The 23,644-nt window shown below is 36.5% G+C and overlaps 1 protein-coding gene across 1 annotated transcript in view; it reads right to left on the reverse strand.

The window, feature by feature from the left end:
• mmp15b (matrix metallopeptidase 15b) overlaps positions 1-23,644 on the reverse strand; it is a 75,532-nt gene that overhangs the window by 18,286 nt on the left and 33,602 nt on the right. Inside the window, exons 2-6 of the mRNA XM_087262224.1 lie at positions 23,370-23,518; positions 21,082-21,204; positions 20,680-20,987; positions 11,648-11,809; positions 9,370-9,596 (exon numbers count right to left, since the gene is read on the reverse strand). Coding sequence (XP_087118350.1) covers positions 9,370-9,596; positions 11,648-11,809; positions 20,680-20,987; positions 21,082-21,204; positions 23,370-23,518 — 969 coding nt within the window. The remainder of the gene's footprint in view (positions 1-9,369; positions 9,597-11,647; positions 11,810-20,679; positions 20,988-21,081; positions 21,205-23,369; positions 23,519-23,644) is intronic.

Consider the following 23,644-nt stretch of genomic DNA (forward strand, 5'->3'; position numbering starts at 1 on the left):
ATGATATTGAAAAGAACGAGAGCCGCTGCTTGGTGATTTTGCCCTCTAGTGGTATATTTTGTTTGACACGCTCCAGGATCGTTTTGTTTGTGATCCTCGCCGTCCATGGGATGTGCATCATTCGCCTCACAATTCGAAAGCATCGATCTTCCTTCTGTCTTTCTTCTTGAGTATCCAGCTCTCACATGCATACATGGAGATTGGGAAAATGATGGCATTGATTATTCTGATCTTTGTTATGCTGATCTCTTTACTTTTCCATACTTTCGCCATTCTTCCATCTGATCGTGTATTTTATGTATGTTTGCACACACACACACACACACACACACACACACACACACACACACACACACACACACACACACACACACACACACACACACACACACACAGTGTATCCTCTACACTCAGTCTGGCTGAGTGTTCCAAACCAAGCCCAAATTAAAACCAGAGCTGATTCTGTGGCCAGCACACTCTAAATTTATCCCACTTTCTACCTACACACTCTTCAAAAAAAAAGCACTACACACACACATTGAAAGAGAATGTAGCACACACCTTGTTTTTACATAAATGAAAACAGTCATGAAGAAACTTGTATGTTTTGTTTTTTTTTTTACAGAGAGGAAGGCCCAATCCTGGCCTTTTATACTGTACAAAGTTCATGTACTGTAAAATCCTGCAGGGTGGCCCTTCACTCAAGGGCATCTGATTGCTGTCTAATGGATAACTTACAGTAACTACTGAGATCTGTTAAACAGTAACACCTGTTGGAAAAACACATTCAGATTTACTTAAATAACCTTTCCCCTTGCTTACCATTCAACTCAGGCTCATTCTGATTAAGTACCCAATATACATTTCTAAAGAGAGCAAAATATGTCCCAGGACGTCAAATCTCTCTGGTGATTGCCACTTGCGCCTGCTGTTCCCGCGTAAATCCACCACAGGTCGATCTCGACAGAATGATTTACTGACTGACCCCTAAACCCAACCGATAGTGTTTTAAAAAGCACCGATTAACCAGCGGCCACCCACTTTCCTAAGCCCAAATGCAGTGTTTTAAAAAGCAATCCAGAAAAAAAGCCACCTGATTTTGTACCACATTTTCTGATATGACCACATTCTCACCCTGTTATTTACTCGATTATGAATGAAAAGTAAATAATGTCTCAAGTCCGTCGACGTGCATGTCGAGCTACCAGACAAACTGGTAACAGCAGAAAAGTCATCCACATGGAGGTAAGCAATCAGCTGGTAAGCGTGAAAAGGAATGGCATCAAACCGCCCCGAAGCATTCGTTTTAAAGATGAAATGCAGCCATACGTACTTCTGGCTACACAATTCATGATCTCCAGAAATGTATACAGGGCTACATTTTCAGAATGAGTCTACAGTATGTTGTCACCATTAGTACAAATGTGCTGTGGCAAGGTTATAATAGTTATCGCTGTATAGTATTTTTTTGTTTGTGGAAATTGCCATATGTTTCCATGCAAAAGATGATAAAATTGTTTATTTAGCAATGATACATCTAAATGATCAAAAGTGACATTAAACTACTTAAATAATAGTTTTACACATTTATAATGTCAATTTTATTTCAAATAAATGTTTTTTTTTCTTCAATTATTTATTTATATAAACACCATAACTGTTTTCAAGATTTAGAATTATTTATTCATTCATTCATTAATGCATTCATTCATTCATTTACTTTTCAGCTTAGTACCTTTATTTATCAGCGGAATGAACAGCCAACTTATCCAGCATATGTTGGACTGTGGGGGAAACTGGAGCACCCGAAGGAAACTCATGCGAACACGGGAAGAACATGCAAACTCTATACAGAAATGTCAACTGACCCACCCGAGGCAAAAAACAAGTGACCTTCTTGCTGTGAGGCGATCGTGCTACTCACTGCGCCACTGTGACAACTTATATTAAGGTTCATTTTAGTGTATTAATTTATTGGCTCACATCAAGAAGATCACTGGTTCCAGTTTCCAGTTTCCCCCACAGTCTAAAGACATGAGCTGTAGGTGAATTGAACAAACTAAACTGGTCGTAGTGTATGTGTGTGAATGAGTGTTTATGGATGTTTTTCCCAGTCCTGGGATGCAGCTGAAAGGGCATCCACTGTGTAAAACATATGCTGGATAAGTTGCCGGTTCATTCCGCTGTGGTGTCCCCTGATGAATAAACCCCGCAGGCACACATCCTAAGACATTAATATTAGGTTAGATTTAGGTCATAACGTCAGGTGACCAAAACCCGATGTCTAGCCAGCGTCTAAGGACAACTTTATTTTGATGTCCAATAATGACGTCAAATTTTGTTGATATTTGATTGATTTTAGGTTGTGTTGGAAAGTGATTAAAATCCAACATCTGATAGATGTCATAGTGGTAACATCGACACAACGTCAAGGTGTAACATGATTAGACGTTAATACTTGGTAGATTTTAGGTTGTGTTGAAAAGTGACTAAAATCCAACATCTGATAGATGTCATAGTGGTAACGTCCACACAACGTCAAGATGTAACATGATTAGACGTTGATATTTGGTTGATTTTAGGTTGGAAGTTGAACATTGAGGTGGGCCTGACATTGAGTTCTGACGTCAACCCAATTTTTATTTTCAAACTAAATCCAATGTTCCCACGACAGTGGGGTACGTTGGGGTACAACGTCAACATGACGTCATGTTGACGTCCTGTGCCTGCAGGAAAGGGACTAAGCTGAAGGAAAATGAATGAATGACTATTCTACCAGCCTAAATGATATATTAGATATAAAAAAATACAAATTTTAAAGAGAAAAGAAAATTACAATTGTAACTTTAAATTAATAACACCAAAACAGCTTTCTGGAAGGAAAAAAAATTATTCAGTTCTGATACTATTAATTCCATCCACATGGCTAACCACAGCACTGTCATGTTTCCCAAATGACATCATTAGGTTTTATTTTCATGCATAAAAATTGTTTAGTCACACATTTCCATTTACTGTGTGAATATCTCTTCAGTCTTCCATATTCCATAAATTCCTTACTTGATTTTCACCAGCAAGACTAAAGCAAAATAATGCAACCACTTCATCTAATGGACAGAAAGTGAAAGATCATATGATGCGGTTGTGTTTTTCAGGCACTAAAGATCCTCCGCCACAGAGAGCCCTTCTTTTATCCAACAAAAAATCACATGACGTGACCCGACCACAAAACCGCAACTCCGGCAAAAGGAGATGAAGTCTGAGGAATCTCTTGATCAACTCCAGACTCAAAAACACGACTCCTTTCCTCTTTATGGAGCTCTGCACCGTAACAAAGAGCAGTGCTGGGGTTTTTACGGCCCATTGCCCAACAAAGTCTGATTGAGAGCAGGCCGAGCACAGCAGGCCTTCACCTGTGTGTCAGAGCTTTCACCTGGAACTCAACTTGGTTTTTTTCACAATTCAGTGGTGGAGTGAATCCAACGAAGCCTATCAAAAACATGTTGGGCACATATTTCACACAAACATAAGCAGATAGCAGCTTCCATTGCTACAAAATAGGACCACCAATACATTAAAATAATGAATTATGAATAATGAATCAATTAAATGAAAAATGTATTCAATTTGACCAGGGTTCCCTAAATATTAAATCAAATATCAATTATCTGACGTTTACTAACTAAAAAGCTGAATTTTCTTGAGCTTTAATGAACATAAAAAGAGGCTGCGATTGTACAGTTGAAGTCAGAATTATTAGCCCCCCCTGAATTATTAGCGCCACTGTTTATTTTTTTAGCTTAGCTTAAAGTGACATTTAAAGGCTTAACTAGGTTAATAAGGTTAACTAGGCAGGTTAGGGTAATTAGGCAAGTTATTGTATATCAATGGTTTGCTCTGTAGATTATCGATAAAAAAATTAGCTTAAAGGGGCTAATAATTTTGACATAAAAATGTTTAAAAAAAATAATAACTGCTTTTATTCTAGCCAAAATAAAACAAATAAGACTTTCTCCAGAAGAAAAAATATTATCAGACATACTTTGAACATTTTCTTGCTCTGTTAAAAAATAATTTGGGAAATATTTAAAAAAGAAAAAAAAATCAAAAGGGGGCTAATAATTCTGACTTCAACTGTACTTGCATAATATTAAAATGGCTTAGCTTAAATATGATTTTGCAGGACTTGAATAATCACTATAAGAGCAACAATAGATAGTTATTGTCATGGTCACTAAGCTGAATACCCTTTAGAGTGTGACAAATCATATCACATTTGCCACTGATCCGAACTACATATCCCATCGTGCCTTGCAGTCACACACCAGTTTCAGCTCACCTCCTGATTATATAAACACAGCTACTGTTCATCACCACCAATTACATGGGCTATATCAGGGGTGCCCAAACTCCTGTGGGACTGGTGTCCTGCAAAGTTTAGTTCCAACCCAACCAGACACATCAATCACTTACTAGGCTGTCTAGAAACATAGCCGCAGATGTGTTGAGATAAGTTAGAGCTAATATCTGCAGGACATTGGCCCTCGAGGACTAAGCTTTGGCACCTCTTGGCTATGCAGATACCATTCGCACACACTTCCAGGGTGGAGTCTTGTTATCTGTAGTGAGAACTGCGAAGAGTTTTCCAGTGTTGTATAGGGTATATGCGGAGCTAGTGTTTCTTGACCGGTTATTGAGACTTTTTTCCATTGTATACAGTTCGGTTTACAGCATCGATGTTGTAATGAAATGAAAATACAATCAGTTAAATAGACTTTGGTATTCATTTAGTTGCTCAAGCGTAAAACAATAGAAAAAAATGTTTACTCGCACGCACCCATCAGAATCGGCAGGCTAGCGCAGAAGCTCCATTGAATGTACTGGAGTAAAATAAATGCTCATATTATAAAGACATGGCGGGGGAAAATGTAATTTAATACGGTGCTTCTTGTACAATCTAAGACCCACTTTATAACGGATATCACTTAGCCAGTGGAGATTGTCGAGTTCTTATGGGTTTCACACACCAGTATCTGCTTCTAACTCGAAAGAGCTTCAGCCAATAACAGGGGACACAGGGAACAACTCCAAGGCTTTTTCAGCTTTTATATTTTAACTTTCAGTTTGCCCAATAATACAATACTGTAGCGCTTGAACAGTAGTAGCGATACCAGTAGCTGCGATAGCAACAGGTTGATAACCTTAGAAAAGGAACAAAATATATAAAATATACATTATTCGCAATACTGACTTAAACAAACACAATGTAATATAAATAAAGACAGTTCCTTCACAAATTTTGACTCAGCATTATTAATTTGCATATTAAAATAATACTTCTTAATATTAATGCAAGCATTTCACTTTACATAAACTATTTACATAAATGAACAGCATGATTAACTTAATATTGTGCACAAAGTATTATAATGCACAAAATAATGAACTACAGTGCAACAAAATAGTAGCTGTCTTTTATATTGCACATATATTATGAATAAGGCAATGCATGTGGCAGTCCTTGTAATTAGAAAAAGTCAATTCTCATACCATCAGTGTCCCTGAGATGACCAAGTGCTGATGTGCCTTCCCTTCCTTACTCACTGCAGCTTAAAACTTTCTGCATGCAATCGTGAAAGTTTATTAATGCAGCGATCGCGTTCTTCAGCTTTCACAGCGCGTCTGCATGCATGCACTTGCCATGTGAGTTTTTTTTCTTTCCGCATTCACCCGGCACTTCCCGTATCTCCTCGGCACTTCCCGTATCTCCTCGGCAAGTTCCGTATCTCCTCGGCAAGCTCCGTCAGCCAATTGCTTCCGCCAAACACTTTCAGTTTCGTTAGTTCCGCCTAATTCCTCCATGCATTGATTCGTATGAAGTCCAAATTCGCGAATTGACTTTACAGAGATTGCTGATCTTTAAAGAAAACATATCTTAAATGTGCTGATTTTGCAATGGCATACAGTTTACCGGAAGTGCTTAACCCAAGTTACTGACAAATTAAAAATCCTTAAGGCAACCTTCAGCATATAACCTATTGCCATGTGTTTGTCCTCTTGTTTGTTTACTGTTTAGGTTTGCTTTGATGCTTGCTTCAACCTCTTTACCCGTTACAATGACTACTCTTTTTGTTTAATCCCCTTATGCTACCATTTGCTCCAGAATTAATCTTGCCTGCCAGACTACTCTTTAATAAAGCTGCATTTGGATCCAACTCCTTGTTATCAGTCATCATTAGTTAATGTTTGCATGGCTGATAAGTGCTCCTTTTCCCATATTTGATAGCTTGATAGTGGTTTTAAAAGTTAAAAATTTTGCTTTTTCACACCCAGTCAAGCTTTTTAGGTTTTTTTAAACTGTTTATTTTTAAGCCAAAGCGTTAAATTGAGTATTATCCAGATATGTTAGCCTTAATTAACAGGTACAGTCTGGTAATTGCATTTGACTTAAATGATTGCATGTAAGGAATAAAATAAAGCTGAAAAACTATACGAAACCAAACCATGTGAAAACAATGCAAAAAAAAATCTTTAAATGGAAACAAACATTTAAAACAGCAAATGAAAATCCATGATATTCCATGACTTTCCATGAAATAAAATCAGAAATATCTCGAATGAACCTTTTAAAGTTCTATGATATTCCAAAAATTTCATGACCTGTGGGAATTCTGTTTGACTGAGAAATTATCCCCAATTAACACTTTATTTTTAAGTCACAATTCATGATATCAACAAACAATTAACTAAGACTTTTAGCTCAACAACCTGCTCATTATCTGCTTATTAATAGTTATTATAGTAGTAGTTAGGTTTAGGTTTTGAATATAGGGATGCAAAATACTTTATAGCTACTAATATATTGTTAATATCTTAATGATACACAAGTAATAAGTAGGCCCACACGGAATCTGCGCGCAAAGAATTCTGCAGATTTCCGCAGATTTTTGGCCCATCATTGATTCTGTTTATTTACGTTTGTAAATGTGTGTAAATTTATATTTATTCAGTTTTTAAATTAATTTCAGTAATAATATTGACTAATATAAAATGTTAATATAGTTCATTCACAATACAGTTTGTAAAGTCACTTTCAGTAGATTTATCATATATAAGACTTGCTTTGTTTATTAAATAAAGTCTAATCTAAGTCTGATCTAATTGGATTCGCATTAAAATACAGATAAAATAGATTTTTAACAAAATTCTGCGCAGAAATAGAAAAAAATGTCGGCAGATTCCATCTGGCCCAAGTAATAAGCGAGTACTTAACAGCGCGAACTGTCAAAAAAACTAAAGTGTTCCTAACTTTTAAGTCATTCCTGTTACTGTGAATTTAAAAAGTGTCTAGTAGACATTTACTTAACGAAATACTTTTAGGAATATGATAATGATGATTGATGATTAAATGTGGGAGTAAACTAGTAAACTATCCCTTTATTTTTTTAACCATTGTTATTAATAGAAAAATATGACATATTTTGATTAATGAAATTAAAAAGAACCTAAAACAGCCAGAAGGTATAGTGTACATATCTAAACAGTCAGCCTCGGAGTTATTTATTTAGTTGATTCTTTTGAACAAATAGTTGGATTCAGCAATAAAGTATATGAATAGCTCATTGGTTCATTGAATCATTTACTGTAGCTCCAGTATCCTGTTTGCACTCGTGCTGTGCAGGACATAAACATCCCTCGTGTGATACTGTACTTGTTCTTCATGTGATATTGCTTAACTATATCATATGACACAAATATGAGAGAAAGAAAAACATTTATCCCAATACCTTGCATTTTAGTTGTTGTCCTGCATCATTCCTCACCAATCATTATCAGTATGAAATTTAAAATGAGACAAATCTGAGGGCTTTTATTCATAACTAATTAAATGTATGCAAATTAGTTCATTAGAATATCTAAAAACTACTCGAACAATGTTATACAGTGTGCTGGCAAATATACTTACATTATGCCAAATGTTTCAAAGAATGTTCAAATCCAGAAAGCAATTACAACTGAGACAGACCGTGTCCAAAGACTATAGAATACACACAGGGGCGTAGATTTAGGGTGGACGGAGGCAACACGTCCCCACAAATATCACCGACCATAGAAAGTCCCCATCAATAATTTAATCCACATTAAAAAATAAATAAATAAATAAAATAAAAAAAAATCACACTGTCAACATCAACCTTGACACGCAGAAATGGTTCAATCACGTTCTCTCCTTGAGTCCTCCCACCCCCCAAAACGGATTTGGACATTTTGATTGGCTGTGCCTTTTCCTGCTATCATGTGAGAGGCTGTGGCTGTCTTTAGATACAAGCAGCGCCAAATGCAGTGGACTGTTTTTATCCCATGCTAGAGTATGGTGTGTTGGGTTATACACAAGTGAGGATCTAGGTGGACATAAGGTCCTTTTTTTTCAACGAAAGTGTAATACACAAACTGTAAATGTAAATTCGCTACTGAATGAGTCCGTCAAGATAATGCCGTTAATGCTCGTGAAGCACAGACTTTCACTATATAGCTGACTGATATAGGCTGTGAATAACATCCCCTGAAAACTAACTGCAGAATAAACAGCTAATGTTAAAGTAAATGATCCCAGCCAGTTCTCCAAATCTCTCAGAGTAGCATGTCCAAATTCAGTTGAAGCAATTTGTCAGAAAAAAATACAGCCTGTGTATGGCATTAATCATGATTAATTACAGAAAAATGTTTGATTAATTACGTTCATTTTTTTAACCATTTGACAGGCCTATTATTATTATATTGTTTTATTCAACCGTCCCCACCAATGTCAAGTGCAAACCTACGTTCCAGAATACACAAGACATGTTAATCGTATTTTTTTGAATGGGGAAATGTTTAACGGTCAATATGGTGAATAAAGCCTCGCCTACTAGTACAGGAGCCAATCATCAATTGCTATATGGTGTAAAACCCCGCCTTTTAGTACAGGAGCCAATTACTGATTACCATAGACTAAAAATGGGGAGGGGCTCAGACCAGACGTGAGTCTCTGCAGATTTTGTGTGATATGGATGTTCATGTTTGGTATTATCGAAAACAGGGAAATATAAAGAAGCTTTATTTTATTTTGTTTTATTAGACTCAATAAAGCAACATTAAAACAGAAGCCTAAAATCTATTTAGTTTAATAAAACAGTGCTGCTTCTTCTTCACACGATCACAGCTGTGAGTATGGATGAAATGAAGATCACAACTCCCATCATTCCACTCTCATAAACTTAAACTATACATTTGTTTGTTGTGAATACGCACCCTCTAGTGGTGAAAATGACATAATATGGCTTTAAAAAGTCTAAAACTAAACAAGTTTTTAGATAGCGAGGGTCTCACCTTAAAAACAAACATCTCTCCCCTGAGCATGGTGACAGTGTCGAAATTGCCCTCACAGATGTTGGGGCCGTAGTGATCCGGGCGGTCAGTGGTGCGAGGCTTGTCCGGCCGGCGAGGAGGTGCTCCTGGAGGACTTTTAGGAGGATTAGGAGCTCTGGGGTCTGGATGAGCCGGACGTCGCGGGGTCACAGTGGGCAGAGCCTGGGTCGGAGAGCTGTTTGGGGGTCCTATGAGAAAGAGTGGGACAAACAATAACTAATTACTTTTTGCAGCAATAAAAAATGTAGCATTAGTGATCCTGGACCACAAAGCAAGTCCTAAGTTGCACAGGTGTATTTTTGGCAATAGGTAAATATGCATTGTATTTTTTTACATTGCAAAAATCATTACAATATTAAATAAAGATCATATCTAGAGTAAATATATCAGAACTTCAATTAATAATGTCAACAGCACAATTTCACAATTTAATAAACACTTATGCCTGGGTTTGTGGTCACATTCTAGCAAACTTTAATTTTTTTTTAAATTAAATTAAATTAAATTAAATTAAATTAAATTAAATTAAATTAAATTAAATTAAATTTAATTTAATTTAATTTAATTTTAACATCTTTAAATTAAATTAAATTAAATTAAATTAATTTTTAAGATCTTTAAATTAAATTAAATTGTACATCTTCAAATTAAATTGTAAATAAATTAAATAAAAATAAAATAAATTAAATTATGCTAAATGAAATTAAATTGTACATCTTAAAATTCAAATAAATTAAATTAAATCGAATTGTACATCTTTAAATTAAATTGCACATCTTTACATTAAATTGTACATAAAAATTTAAATGAAATTAAAATAAAACAAATCCAATTAAGCTAAATTAAGTTAAATTAATATCTTTAAATTAAACTGTACATCTTAACATTAAATTAAATCAAATTGTACATCTTCAAATTAAATTAAATTAAATTGTACATCTTTAAATTAAATTACATTGTACATCTTTACATACAATCAAATGTACATCGGTAAATTAAATTGTACATCTTTACCTTAAATTAAATTAAATTTTATATCTTGAAATAATTAAATTAAAATTAACATCTTTAAATTAATTTAAATAAAACCTTTAAAAATCTTTAAATTACAAACATTTAAATAAAAGTATTCATTAAAATACACAGTCATTATAGTTTATGAGTAATCATAGTAGTAAAATTCTATTAAAACCTATAATAAAAGAATAAAAAATTGGGAAGAAAAAGTTTGACTGTCATAAATTACTAAATTTCTTTCCTTTCATTACTTAAAAAATAAATTCGATCAACAAAGTATGCTCAATAACAATGGTGCCAATAAGTGAAACGATAAATAAACTGCCATGTCACAATCAAAGCTTCATGTGAAGTGCTTCTACTGCTACCTCACGGCTTTATCTCCCTCATGCCAAACTTAAATAAACATTACTGAGTCCACAAAGACCAGATTATTTCAAAGGAAAATGGCCAGGCAAAGTAAACTGACCTACTCCCTAAAAAACTGCTTACTGCATTTAAACAAACAAAATAAAGTTTTTACAACAGCACGTGTTTATGATAACCACATTAACCAGGAAACTAACAGCAAACAAAACAAAATATAAAGCTGTAAATCTTTAAACAGTTTCTGCTGGCTCTTACTGATGATAAAGCAGCTGATAAGGAGACAAACAATGAACAGGGTTTGTAAATGAAAAGCACCAGACCTGAACAAATGCACAATGTATCAATGTATTCAACACTAGTCCATAGTTTTGACTAAACACTTCTTTAGACTATTTTAGCTCTCATAATACATTATAAAACACTCTTACTGTATTGTAATATACAATCAGTTCATTGAATGTATAGTTGAAGTCAGAATTATTTATTTAGGGTTAGTGTAAGTTGCAAAGTTTCCTATAGTCAGTTAAATGTCTGTTGAAGAAGCATATCAACAGAAATTAAGCAGAGAGTCTACTAATACTCAAACGGACCATCAAAATAAAAGTGTTACCCTAGTTTCTAATTACTAATTTATACCTAATTGCTAATAGATATATACACTAGATATCGCATACGGACCCTGATCATGCGTCAATAGCGCCGCCTATTAGCGACACTATTCAAGTCAGTGTGCCAATGTAAAGATGCTGGACTTTAGTGCTATGTCCGTGGCGACCCCAGATTAATAAAGAGACTAAGCCGAAAAGAAAATGAATGAATGAATGAGTTATGAGCTTCACAATCATCAGGTTACCGTAAATCTGCTGGACTCCGCGGAGATCATCTTCAGGCAGCTCAAAGTTTTCCGTGTCCATCCACTGGTAGAAAGGCGCCATGATAGCCAAAGGATTATTGGAGTGTTCCAGTCCAAGGGCATGGCCCAGCTCATGAACGGCTACCAGGAACAGATCATTACCTGCGGGACACACAGATTAAATATCACACGCTTGAGTATAGGAGAAATCTAATGGTCAGCAGTAGGAGACGGAGCTGATTTACTGAGGTCACTAGTGAAGAATGTCTGATACAACAGTTTATTCATCTTCATTCGCTCACAGCTGCACTTTACGGCTTGAGGACACATGATATACTGCATATCAACGACAGCATCACATTTGCTGCAAAGTTAAGTGCTCGCATTATACAAATCCACCACTGGTCTTGCAGTAGATAAGGCAATTAAGCTATGTTTAGATAGGTAACGCTAAATAGATTTATAAATTAAATCTAAAACCATAAACAACGATGTATGATATTCAATAATTTAATATGTTATGACAAACATGCACAATATCGATACCGTTGGCACTACAAAATACTGCAAATAATTATTTATTATTTAAGCTTTTAGATCACTTTTTAAGAATATTCACATTGTTTTGGCAGTTGTTCAAAACAGCACCAAATGCTTGGAGACTTCATGGGCCCTGTCATACCCCCGGTGCAATAAGGCGCAAGACGTGTTTGACACGACATATTTTCAGATCAGCGCAACAGTAATTTTCCCGCTTTGTGCCACATTGTTTAAATAGTAAATCTATTTGCACCACTTTGTGGACTCATGAGTGTTCTGGTCTAGAAAAGAGGTGTGCTAAGGTGTATTGTTGGGTGTTGCTATTTTGAGAAACTAAAATAGATTGTTCAGCACAGAGCATGTTAGTTGTGCACCTAAAACGCTTACACAGTGCTTAAAACACGCAAGATGTACAGCAATACTCAAATATCTTTACATATGAAAAAGAATTAAAGGATTTAAAAGGAAAAAAGGATTTTAAACCTATTATGGGTTTTTGAAAATGACCTTCCATGTACAGTAGTGTGTAACACAGCTCTAAGTGAAGTGAAATACCCAGCTAAGGCTTAAATCTGAAAGTGCACAGTGTTTAAAACTTGATTCATCTATAAACGAGTCGACGTATAGTGCTTCAAATGAATCGTTTTGATAACGAGTCTTTAGCTGTTTCGGCGTGACGTCGATACAAAACATACGCCCTGCCCAATTGTTGCGCACGCAAACCCGGGAAAATTTAAACCTGCAGTCCCGCCCACAAACACAGTAGCAAAGGAAAAGGGGAAGACAAACAGATCCTGAAGTCATGAGTCATGAAGACTGGATATTATTGGAAATGTGAGGGAAAGTTAGTGTTATTTTCTCTACCCAAAGATGAAACTGTGAAGAGTCAGTGTAGATTAAGACTGAATGTGTGTCATGTGTCATTGTAATGAATGGAGCCATATAAGCTGGTGTTTAACTGCACTGCTTTAATGCACTCATGCACACACAAAAAAATCCGGGAGACTGGGGGGCTCAGTTTCTGGGGTGAGGTGTCTGAATAACACTGTTAGTGTGTACTGTGGTGTTAGTGAGTTAACTACAAGGGTCAGCGCATCCATAGATACGACCTAGACAGACCTAGGGTGGCAGAATCTTAAGGGTGGTATCTGCGAACCCCCCAGTCCTCACTACGACACCCACCCTCTCCCTCAGGATCCTCACTTTTATTGGCATATCGGTCACTTTATTTTTCACTTTCGTGTCGAGTGCAGCGTGATCATTGTTCGCCTAAATCGCCAGTTCAGCTTGCTCCGGCCCTGTTAACTACTTTAAAAAAGTCCTTCACTCAAGAGCAGTGAGTGATTTTGTCCTTTTGTTGTTTGATTAATGATAAAAACAGTGTGCAGCATCCACTTGGATGATGTGACGGCAGCCACAGGATAACAGTGCCAGTGTACTCACCACACCAGCTAGGTGGAGTAGAGAGACAGTGATAGAGCCGATTCAGTGGATGGAGATGATTAGAAGACCATGATGGGTAAAGGCCGAAGAAAGGAATTTGCCCAGGACACCGGGGTTACACCCCTACTCTTTACAAGAAATGCCATGGGATTTTTAATGACCTCAGAGGGTGAAAACAGCGGCTTAACGTATATCAAAAAGAGAGCGCTTACTGACAGTATAGTGTCCCCTTCACTATATTGGGGCATTAGGACTCACACAGACTGCGGCTTGAGCACCCCCTGCTGGCATCACTAACACCACTTTCAACAGCAACCTAGTTTTCCCATGCAGTCTTTTATCTAGGTACTGACCAGCCCTACTTAGCTTCAGTGAGTAACCCTGGGATGCAGGGTGATATGGCTGTGATTACAAATTGATTAATTGAAATCTAGCATTTTTACAGTGTATTGCAAAACTTGTTAGTTGTTTTACAACTTGTAAGCATTATAAAAGGTATTCCAAACCTTATAAGTTCTGTAATACTTGCTTCATTTCAACATGGATTATTAGTTAGAAAAGTGTTTGTGAAATTTTACAATGATCTGCACACTACAGTGATTTATATGAATGCTTGCAATGACAGTGCACTCAGTCAGTGACTGGTTTTTAGTCTCCATTTTCCAACTGTCACAATGATTTGTGACCCAAGGGGTGTAAATGCCTCAGCAATTCTTATTTCCGAAGAAAAAAAAAATCCCTTTATTCATTATTAGCCAGCGCAGACATCAATGAATGCCCTATGAAGTCATCAGACTCGATACTCGTTCATCCTATTTTTTCCAGAGAGGAAACATCATTAGATCTAATAAGTGTGCAGATAAGAGAAGTACTAAGCTGGCTGTCCTAATGCTTTCAGACAGTTCAATCAATGGCGGCTTTCAGACAAAACGCTCTCGTCATTCAAAGCTGCTCTTGTGTGAGCGAAAAGATGCAACTTCAGGGCAATGGGAGACATCTCTCCTTACAGCTGTGACACGCTGACCTCAAGTTCAACCGCTGCTAACAATGATTATCCTGTAGCCAGACATTACAAACCTACAGAAACAGGCTGTACATAACTGTGCCGGTGCCTTTTGAAGTTACATTATGCGCTTCCTCCGTGAATGCTGCAGTCAGTGTGTCGGTAATTTATCAAATGTGTCATGACGCATTCATTCATAAAATTATGATTGACTTTTAACCCGTTTTCCAACAAAGAAGTCTTTCCTAGTAACTGTAGAAATTAAAGAAAGCATTAGAGGAATTTTATATCATCCTTAAAGGAACACTTCCTTTTAAAAAATGCTTATTTTGGAAGTCTCCTAGAGTTAAACAGATGTCTTGAACCATTTTAAATCCATTTAGCCGATTTCTTGTTCTGGCATGGTTACTTTTAGCTTAGCTTAGCTTAGCATAATTAATTGAATCAAATTAGACCATAAATGCTTACTTTTCCTTTTTCGTCTGTCGAGCTTTAAATAGGAAAATTATCAAAACATTTTTTTTTACATTCTTATTTAACAAAATGCTAATGGTCTAATTCAATTCAATGAATTATGCTAAGCTACGCTAAAAGTGACACTGAAATAGGAAAATTTTAATAGGAAAATTATTAAAACATTTTTTTTTACATTTTAATTGGACAAAATGCTAATGGTCTAATTCGATTCAATTATTATGCTAAGCTAAGCTAAAATGACACCGTCAGAACAAAAAAATTGAGGTAATGAATTCTACATTTAGTTTATCTAACTCTATAGGAGACTTGTTCTGTAAAATCAACCTTTTTCCAAAAACAAATTAAGTCTCCTAGAGTCAAACAGTTGACTTGAAACCTTTTTTTTTATCCATTCAGTGGATAAAAAATAATAGTCTAATAATATAATGCATTAAAACTTGTCAAACTTGCCTAATTAACCGAGTTAAATTGCACATTAAGCTGAAACTCATACTAGTTTATTGCCAAATTAGCAGAACAAAATATTATGTAATGTCATCATGGTACAGAAAAAGCAATTAGTAATTAGAAATGAGTTATTAAAAATACTGTTTAAAAATGTCTTTCCAGTGCTTGAGAATTATTTTAAAAAGAATACATTTTTCACAAGAGGTCTAATAATCTTGCCTTCATCTCTATAAATGAGTCTTAGCTTAATGATTATGGCATATTATGAGTGCCATGGCCAAACCAGTTAAGAACCACAATTATTTATAACCTTTATATTCAAGATAAAAGCCAAAAAAGTTCAGTTTGAATTTCATGGAGGCGTTAGGACTGTGACACAACAAGCAGAAGACAAGCAAATAGCAAACCACCAAAAAAGTATCTACTGGCTCAGTTTTTCCAGCATGTTTCACATTGTCGACACTATTCAGACCGTGTTGTTGGCTTTTTCAGCTCTTTGAACAGAGAGATAGAGAGAGAGAGATAACTCTGATTAGCTGTTCATCTTAGCAAACAAGTGCGCAAGAAGAAAAGCTAAAGAGATGAAAGCAAACATCTGAGCATTCCACAACGCAAATCTTTTCAGAACAAACTTGCTCTGGAATGATGAAAGTGATCAACGTGATTCATATTCAAAGCAGCAAACAAGCTCTGCTACAGTGCTGGTTTGCCTTTTCCAATAATAAACGTAGACTACAGAAACTTTCTTATAAATTATTTACTCTCATTTGGTTCAAAATGCACGCTCTAGTTGTCTGTTGGCTGTACTCTGTGCAGATCAAGTTTTTTTATGTTGTCATTTGATAAAACAGTCTACTCTACATTTGTTAGAGCTGAATATTTGATGTTTTTGTGCTATAACCTTTAACCTTTTTTAGGGCACTCATTGAAAAAAACTGGAGTGTTACTGTAACGTAAAGTGATGCTGGACAACAGAGTTGAAGATCCAGTTGCAGTTTTATTAAGGGTGCTTTTACACTTGGTTCAACCTGGACTGAACCCAAGTTTGATTGTCCCCCCTTGCCACCTTCCTGGCTGGTTTGTGTTCACACTGTCTTTTTTTTTCCTTCTGAACCCGGGTATACTTGCATCATCGAGTTGCTGTTTTGTGTACGGCTGTTAGAAGGTGACAGCCACGAAAGCAAAGCGCCAAAACGGAAATCGCGGTCATTCTGCTTTTACTGAATTGTTTGGTTTTGGACATACAGAAAGCGACTCGAGAAGCACACAAATGAACGTTATAAAAACGAAAAACGTTCAAAAACGTTCAGAAGACAGTATCCAAAACAGCTAAACGTACCGAACTCTGACGTCAACAGGTACAAACCGGAGCATAAAGGTAATCCAGAAGCATGGTAAAGGTCACAGACAAAGAGGTCAATACAGGCGGCAATCAATGTAAACAAGGCAAGGGTCACACAGGGAAAAATAAACAAGGAGAACAACAACAAGACTCAGCCATGTGTGTGAGAATGAGAGCTGCATATTTACAGTAGTCTTGGTCATCAGTGCTTACAACAGCTTCAGCTGTGTGTGTGCAATCATGGGTGATCCGGAACTGGTGTGTGTGTGAAGTGCCTGATGGGAAATGTAGTGCAGTTCAGTGGCAGAATTGTAGTTCGAATGATCTCAATAAGGGCTAGATCGCTGGTGATTTTGAAAGTTACTGGGGTTTATTATAAGACTATTAAAATTTTATTTTTTTGTATTGGATTCAATGTCAATAACGAGACAATATATGGCTTTGATAAAGGGTTAAAGACGTAATGGGCAAAGTGTATCATTTACAAACACAATAAGCACCTTTAATGCAGATTACAGACCTTTTATTAGTCTTTAAAAAGTAACCTCATAGCTTGAGATATAATGCAGCTTTTCACAAGCACCAAAATTTTGGTGAATAAAGACTGAGACAACGTTTGAAGGCAAATTTGTGCACACACATGGTCGAATAAACTGAATGAGGCCCATTGTGTATTATATGCAAGAGCTGAAGCTAAATGCTTGCTAATGTATGATGGATTTTGATTGGCTGTGAATGGTTTTATTGTACGTTAGTTGTAAAAAAAAAAAAATTAATAAAATGATTTCGGTTATATCATTCCTTTGTGTCGATCAGATTATAGCTGAGCAATATTGTGAGCATTTTTTTAAACTAAATCTTTATATTACATTATTATCTTATATTAGTCTTTGTATTATATCATTATCTTATATTAGTGTATATTATTATCTTTATATACTTTGAGACCACTTGAGTTAAAGTGATATATAGTTCACCCAAAAATAACAATTCCGTCATCATTTACTCACCCTTTACTGGTTCATTTCTTCTGTTAAAAACAAAAGAAGATATCTTGAAAAATGCTGAAAACCTGTAACCATTGACTTCCATAGAATTAGTTTTTCTTACTGTGGAAGTCAATGAGGTTTACAGCTTTCTTTCTTTGTGTCAACAGAATAAATAAACTCATAAAGCTTTAAAAACCACTTGAGGGAGAGTAAATAGTAGTAAATAGTGAGTTTTTTCTGGATTAAAATCCTTTTTAGTTAGACAGGTATATTTTTGGCAATAAACAAAAACACATACAGTAGCATGGGTCAAAATTACAGATTTCTTTTTTTTTCATGCCAAAAATCATTAGGATATTAATTAAATATGAAGTTATATTTTATAGTTTTTTCCTACTGACTCAATTTTGTATTGATAATGTGCATTGCTGCAAACTTCATTAAGACAACTTTAATGGGAATTTTCAATTCCACATGGTCAAACAGTTGTATCTCAGCCTAATATTGGCTTATATCCTAACAAACAACACATTCATGGAAAGCCTATGAATCAGCCTCAGATGATAGTCGCAAAAACTAACACTTAAAACCGGTTTTATGGTCACATTTAGAGTAATTCTTTGTCTATGAACTTAGATCTGGGGTTAAATGTAGTGTTCTGATATATGTAAAACTCACCGACATCCTATTTTTAAAAATAAAAAACAATCCATTTCAATTCATGTGGTCACTGATGTTGGACCACAATATATCTTTTGTCCATTACATACTTCACGCTTCTCTGCTGCAAAGTGCAAATTAGTCTCCACACATGTCTGACCCTCACAATACATCAGCATGCTGCCACACAGAACTAGCCATGTGTCTCTAATGAAGTCCCTCACCTCCACAGGACCATAAAATCCTGTGATCACAATAGCAAATGAGAGGACAGGTTTGTTATTAGGCAATTAGGGTGAACAAAAACTGACTTACAAAAGTGACACTATTCTTTTCTGTCTGCAACAGATTTGGGGTTTAAGGGTTAAAATCAATAGACTCTAATCTAAATGAGTATAGTTGTTTTGGTCTGAAGAACATATCAGCCCAGGCTCATTGGAAATCCATGCCTTGGTCTACTTTTTTAGTAAAATACATTGTTCAGGGTACGCTTTGTTGCACATTTCAGATGACAAATCCACTAGAGGGCGCTATCTACATTTTTCAAATCTGAAATACATTACTTGGGGTACGTTTTGTTGTCTGTTTTAGATATACGTCCTTCTTGTACATGTCCGCGAGAAGTATGACAAACTAACTGTTTGTCATACAGATCACCTAGAACAGGGATATCCAAACTCTGTCCTGGAGGGCCGGTGTACTGCATATTTTAGTTCCAACCCCAATTAAACACGCCTGAAACAGCTAATCAAGCTCTTTCTTGGTATACTACAAACTTCCAGGCAGGTGTATTGAAGGAAGTTAGAGCTAAACACTGCAGGACACCGGCCCTCCAGGACTGACTTTGGACACCCCTGACCTAGAAGAGCATTGATCTAAACCCTTTCCTAAACACAAACAATAGTGTTTTCAAAAGCAAACATAGGAGAAAAGTGCACGGCAACCATGTAGCTTTACATTGATTTTACATAACTTTATCTCGAGCATTCGCCTCACATGCAGGAATCGCCGGTTCGATCCTCGCTTGGAATAAAGCAGTGGGGAAAAGACCAGTTGGAATACGATAACTATAAAAACTTTTGAATATCTTGGATTTCACCACAGTCATTGGTAGTATAATGTAATAAACTACAGTAATTGAGTAATTAGTTTATATTACTGTTGTTGTATTACTACATGAATGAACTGGTCAGTTGTGAACATTTGACATTTTTTGCAACACAGAGCTTTCCCACACTTTAACCAGCAGAGGTCCTCATCGAGCTCTGACTTGGAAAGCTTCTAGTAACGAACCTTTTTCTTATACAATTGAGTTGAGCGGTTCACTGATTCAGAAAGCTTCCTTTCACCATCACTAATAAACAAGGCGAGGGTAAAAACACGGCAAAACAAGACAAAGAAAACACATTGAAATGTCACTAACAGTAAACAAAACTCGGCAACTAGAGTGAGTGTGTGTGCTGCCTATATAGTGTGTGTAATCAGTCCTTGACAATCCTCCGGTATTGTGTATGCAATCAGTCAGGATATGGAACATGTGTGTGTTAGCGGAGTGCATGTATGGAGATGTAGTCTATGAAATGACGGATTTGTAGTCTGTGTATTCCAGCGATCTATAGAGTTTAGATCGCTGGCGATTGTGACAAATATAAGAAAACATAAATATCTTACAGACCCCAAATCTTTAATCAGTTTTTCAAATATTACCATTTGACCAATATTACATGATTTGCCTTCAGTTGCAGTCAAAAAAGATGTTTTTCCTTTTTCAATTACTTCCCAAATTTCCCAAGGAATTTTTGCCCAGTATTTCCAATAATATTTTTTTCTTCTGGAGAAAGTCTTATTTGTTTTATTTCGGCTATAATAAAAGCAGTTTTTAATTTTCATTAAACTTTTTTAAGGTCAATATTATTAGCCCCCTTAAGCAATATTGTTTTTCGATTGTCTACAGAACAAACCATCGTTAAACAATGACTTGCCTAATTACTCTGACTTACCTAATTAACCCATTTAAATGCCTTTAAATTGCATTTTAAGCTGAATACTAGTATCTTGGTAGCAAAAAATATAAATACAGGAGGACTAATAATTCTGTATATTACACAATAAAAAAACGCTTAAGACTCACCTTGTAGGTTTTGTGATCCAATGGTCCACGGTTCGTCCGAGTCAAAGTGAGTATCTCCACCCATCCCTGGACCAGGGAAGTAAGCATGTGCCAGAAAACCACCTTCTCCATCAAACGGTGAGCTGTCCCCGTGAAAACCAGACGCAAAGAAGATCATGATATCTGGCTCCTTCCGTCGACCATATTTGACCTCATGAAAAGGAATCTCATCAAATGTGAGCGGCGTCACTTTCTCCCACACTTTGAAAGCCCTTCGGATGGCCTCATACGAGTTGTACTCCCCGATTTTAGGAGTGTAGTTCTGGATACTGCGGTTGAGACAGACACAAGAAAGACATCTATAAAGACATCTATAAAGTCCCTGAGAATAATGAGGATATGGATTGAATAGTCAGATTTCACCTGAAGGTTATGTGAGTTTTGTCCCACTTGTGGCCAGTGAGGGCATAACGTTTCCGTCGTACATTGGTCTTGATTTGAGCCCCAAACTTGTCTGGGACCCCACAGCGGGGTCTCTTCATGGCCCTGAAAAGAAAGAAACAGATGAGGGTCTGTGCTTACACTGTAAAAAATTGCTAAGTTCCACACAATTCCTTCATGTTGTCTAAACACAAATCGATTAACTTTTTTACAAATTTAGTTGGATTGAATAGAAAACAATTAAGTTGTCCCCCAAAGTGAAGTTTAATCTTAAACAAATTTCGAGAGGAGCATGTGCTCATGATTGGTCCACATTAGCAAATCAACATCCTCCAATCAAAGGATCCCGTCTCTATACATATATCCTTATTCCCTTTCTACAACTATCTTTGTATGGAAGAAACCCCCTCCTCCCCTGCTTCCATCTTTATCCAGAATTGGCAGCACGGTGGCCCAGTGACTAGCACTGTTGCCTCATAGCAAGAATATCAATGGCATCGGGTCTTCGCAGGGCCATCTGGTATTTCTGTGCGGAGTTTGCATGTTCTCCCCGTGTCTGCATGGGTTTCCCCCGGGTTCCCCATTTTCCTCCCACCATCCAAATATGCTCTATGATATAGATAAAATAAGCCTAAATCTTTATTCTAATGTCTTGCTCTCACGAAGTTGACCTTGGCCTCAGCAGTGGGGGAGTCTGAGATCGACCTGAGCTCAATTTCCCCTCGCCCTGCGAAAGGGGGGAGCCCTAGGCACGAAGATCCCTTAAGCTTTCTTCCGGGACTTGTTTTAGGCATGATGATAGGTCACCGTGGATATTAACAGCAGATTCAGAGAGCTATAATCTGTGCATATCTGATAGTAAAACAATGCGTTAATCCTAAACGTTTTTAAATGAACATTTATTTATAAAAACAAAAGTTTGTTTTTGAATATAATTTTCTTCATTTTCAAATACAGAAAATAAAAATAAGACATTTTAACTTTACAGATACAGGATCAAGATAACAAAAAGGGTGCCACTTCAGCCTGACTGGCAGCTTTGTTATGTTTACTTGGCCTTTTTCTTTGTACTGTGCAAAAACAGAACAGCATCTACTGTGCCTAAATTTGGGCGATTCCACCTCGCCTCCAAAACACGGCCAGCTGCACTGAATGAGCGTTCGCTTGCACCGCTTGTTGTAGGAATAAAGATGATTCTCCTCGCAATGCACTGCAGTCGTGTAAATAAGCAATCTTGTTTCTCCCAGAAAAATAGCAGGTTTTCCTCTGATGACTCTTCTAACTGAAACTGTGAACAGAAGGCTACTCTTGCACTTTATGCATTATTTTGGGCGACTTATCTTCCCATTCTGCAAAGCCCACTCTGTTTTTTCGCTGATCCACTGCCATGTCCCAATACATCCACCCGCAATCGACCCGCAATTAAACATAATGTATTTATTTATTATCCAACCCGCCTGAATTGCGGATTATCTGCGCCCGCAGATTTAACCGCCATTTGCACATCACTACTACACATCTATACTGATATACTATATTCAAACAGCAATAAATTTAGTTAAATTGACATGCATAAAGCGTAAAGCAAATGTAAATACACCATTATTAACCATAGGCTGTTAATCAAACAGAAACTGTTAGACGTGATGACGTCAGTTATATGCAAATTGATGTATGATGTAATCTAGTGATATTTAGCGACTTTTCCGGCAGAGCTTAGAGCCTTTTCATTGAAAATAGTTGGCAACACTAATCACTTGAGGGCGAGTAAATAGTGAGTACATTTACATTTCTACTGTAGGTAAAGATTCCCTTTAAATATACTGTTTTGTACCTTTATCTACTGTATATTACTTCTTCAAAACAATGTTTGCACTGTTGTGATTCTCCTCATATGGTTTACACTATTAACAAAGACATTTTGAAATACCTTAGAAAAATAAATGGGGGGAAAAATACAGAACCAACAGTGTATTAGCATAAATAATTAATCATTAAAAACCTCATGCATTTAAACCAGGCAGACAACATTATTAGTTAAAAAAAGGTAATGTCTATATTAATAAAGAACATCCTCCACCTAAAAAAAAAGAGAATTGCTTGGACATTAAATAACCCATGGTATTTCCTAAAGGTTTCTTTAAGGTTAGCTCTTTGTTTCTGTTCAATTTCAAGTGTAGTGGGATTTAAGTGCAACATGAAAAATAAATGCTTTGGGATGGTTGTAGCTGAAACATTAGCTCAGGTGATGGAGCGAGCGCATCTCTTACTCGATGGTGCCGGGGTCCATCTCTCCGGTGATCTCCAGCCCGTAGAAGCGCTGCATGTCACTGATGGCGTTGGACAGGATTTGAGCTGAGCGCATGGTGGACATCTGCCTGCTGGCCTGCGGGAGGTAGCCGTACATCCGCAGCCATGACTGAAAGACAAACAGACATATGGAATTGAGAGCTGCTGATAACATAAGGGATTGAATCTTCCTTGGACTCTTGTGAGATGTTAATGGTAAATTAGTTTTTGTAAAAAAAAAAAATTCATATTTAAG

The sequence above is a fragment of the Danio rerio genome, chromosome 7 (assembly GCF_052040795.2).
Source record: "Danio rerio strain M-AB ecotype USA chromosome 7, GRCz13ab, whole genome shotgun sequence".
Lineage (NCBI taxonomy): Eukaryota > Metazoa > Chordata > Actinopteri > Cypriniformes > Danionidae > Danio > Danio rerio.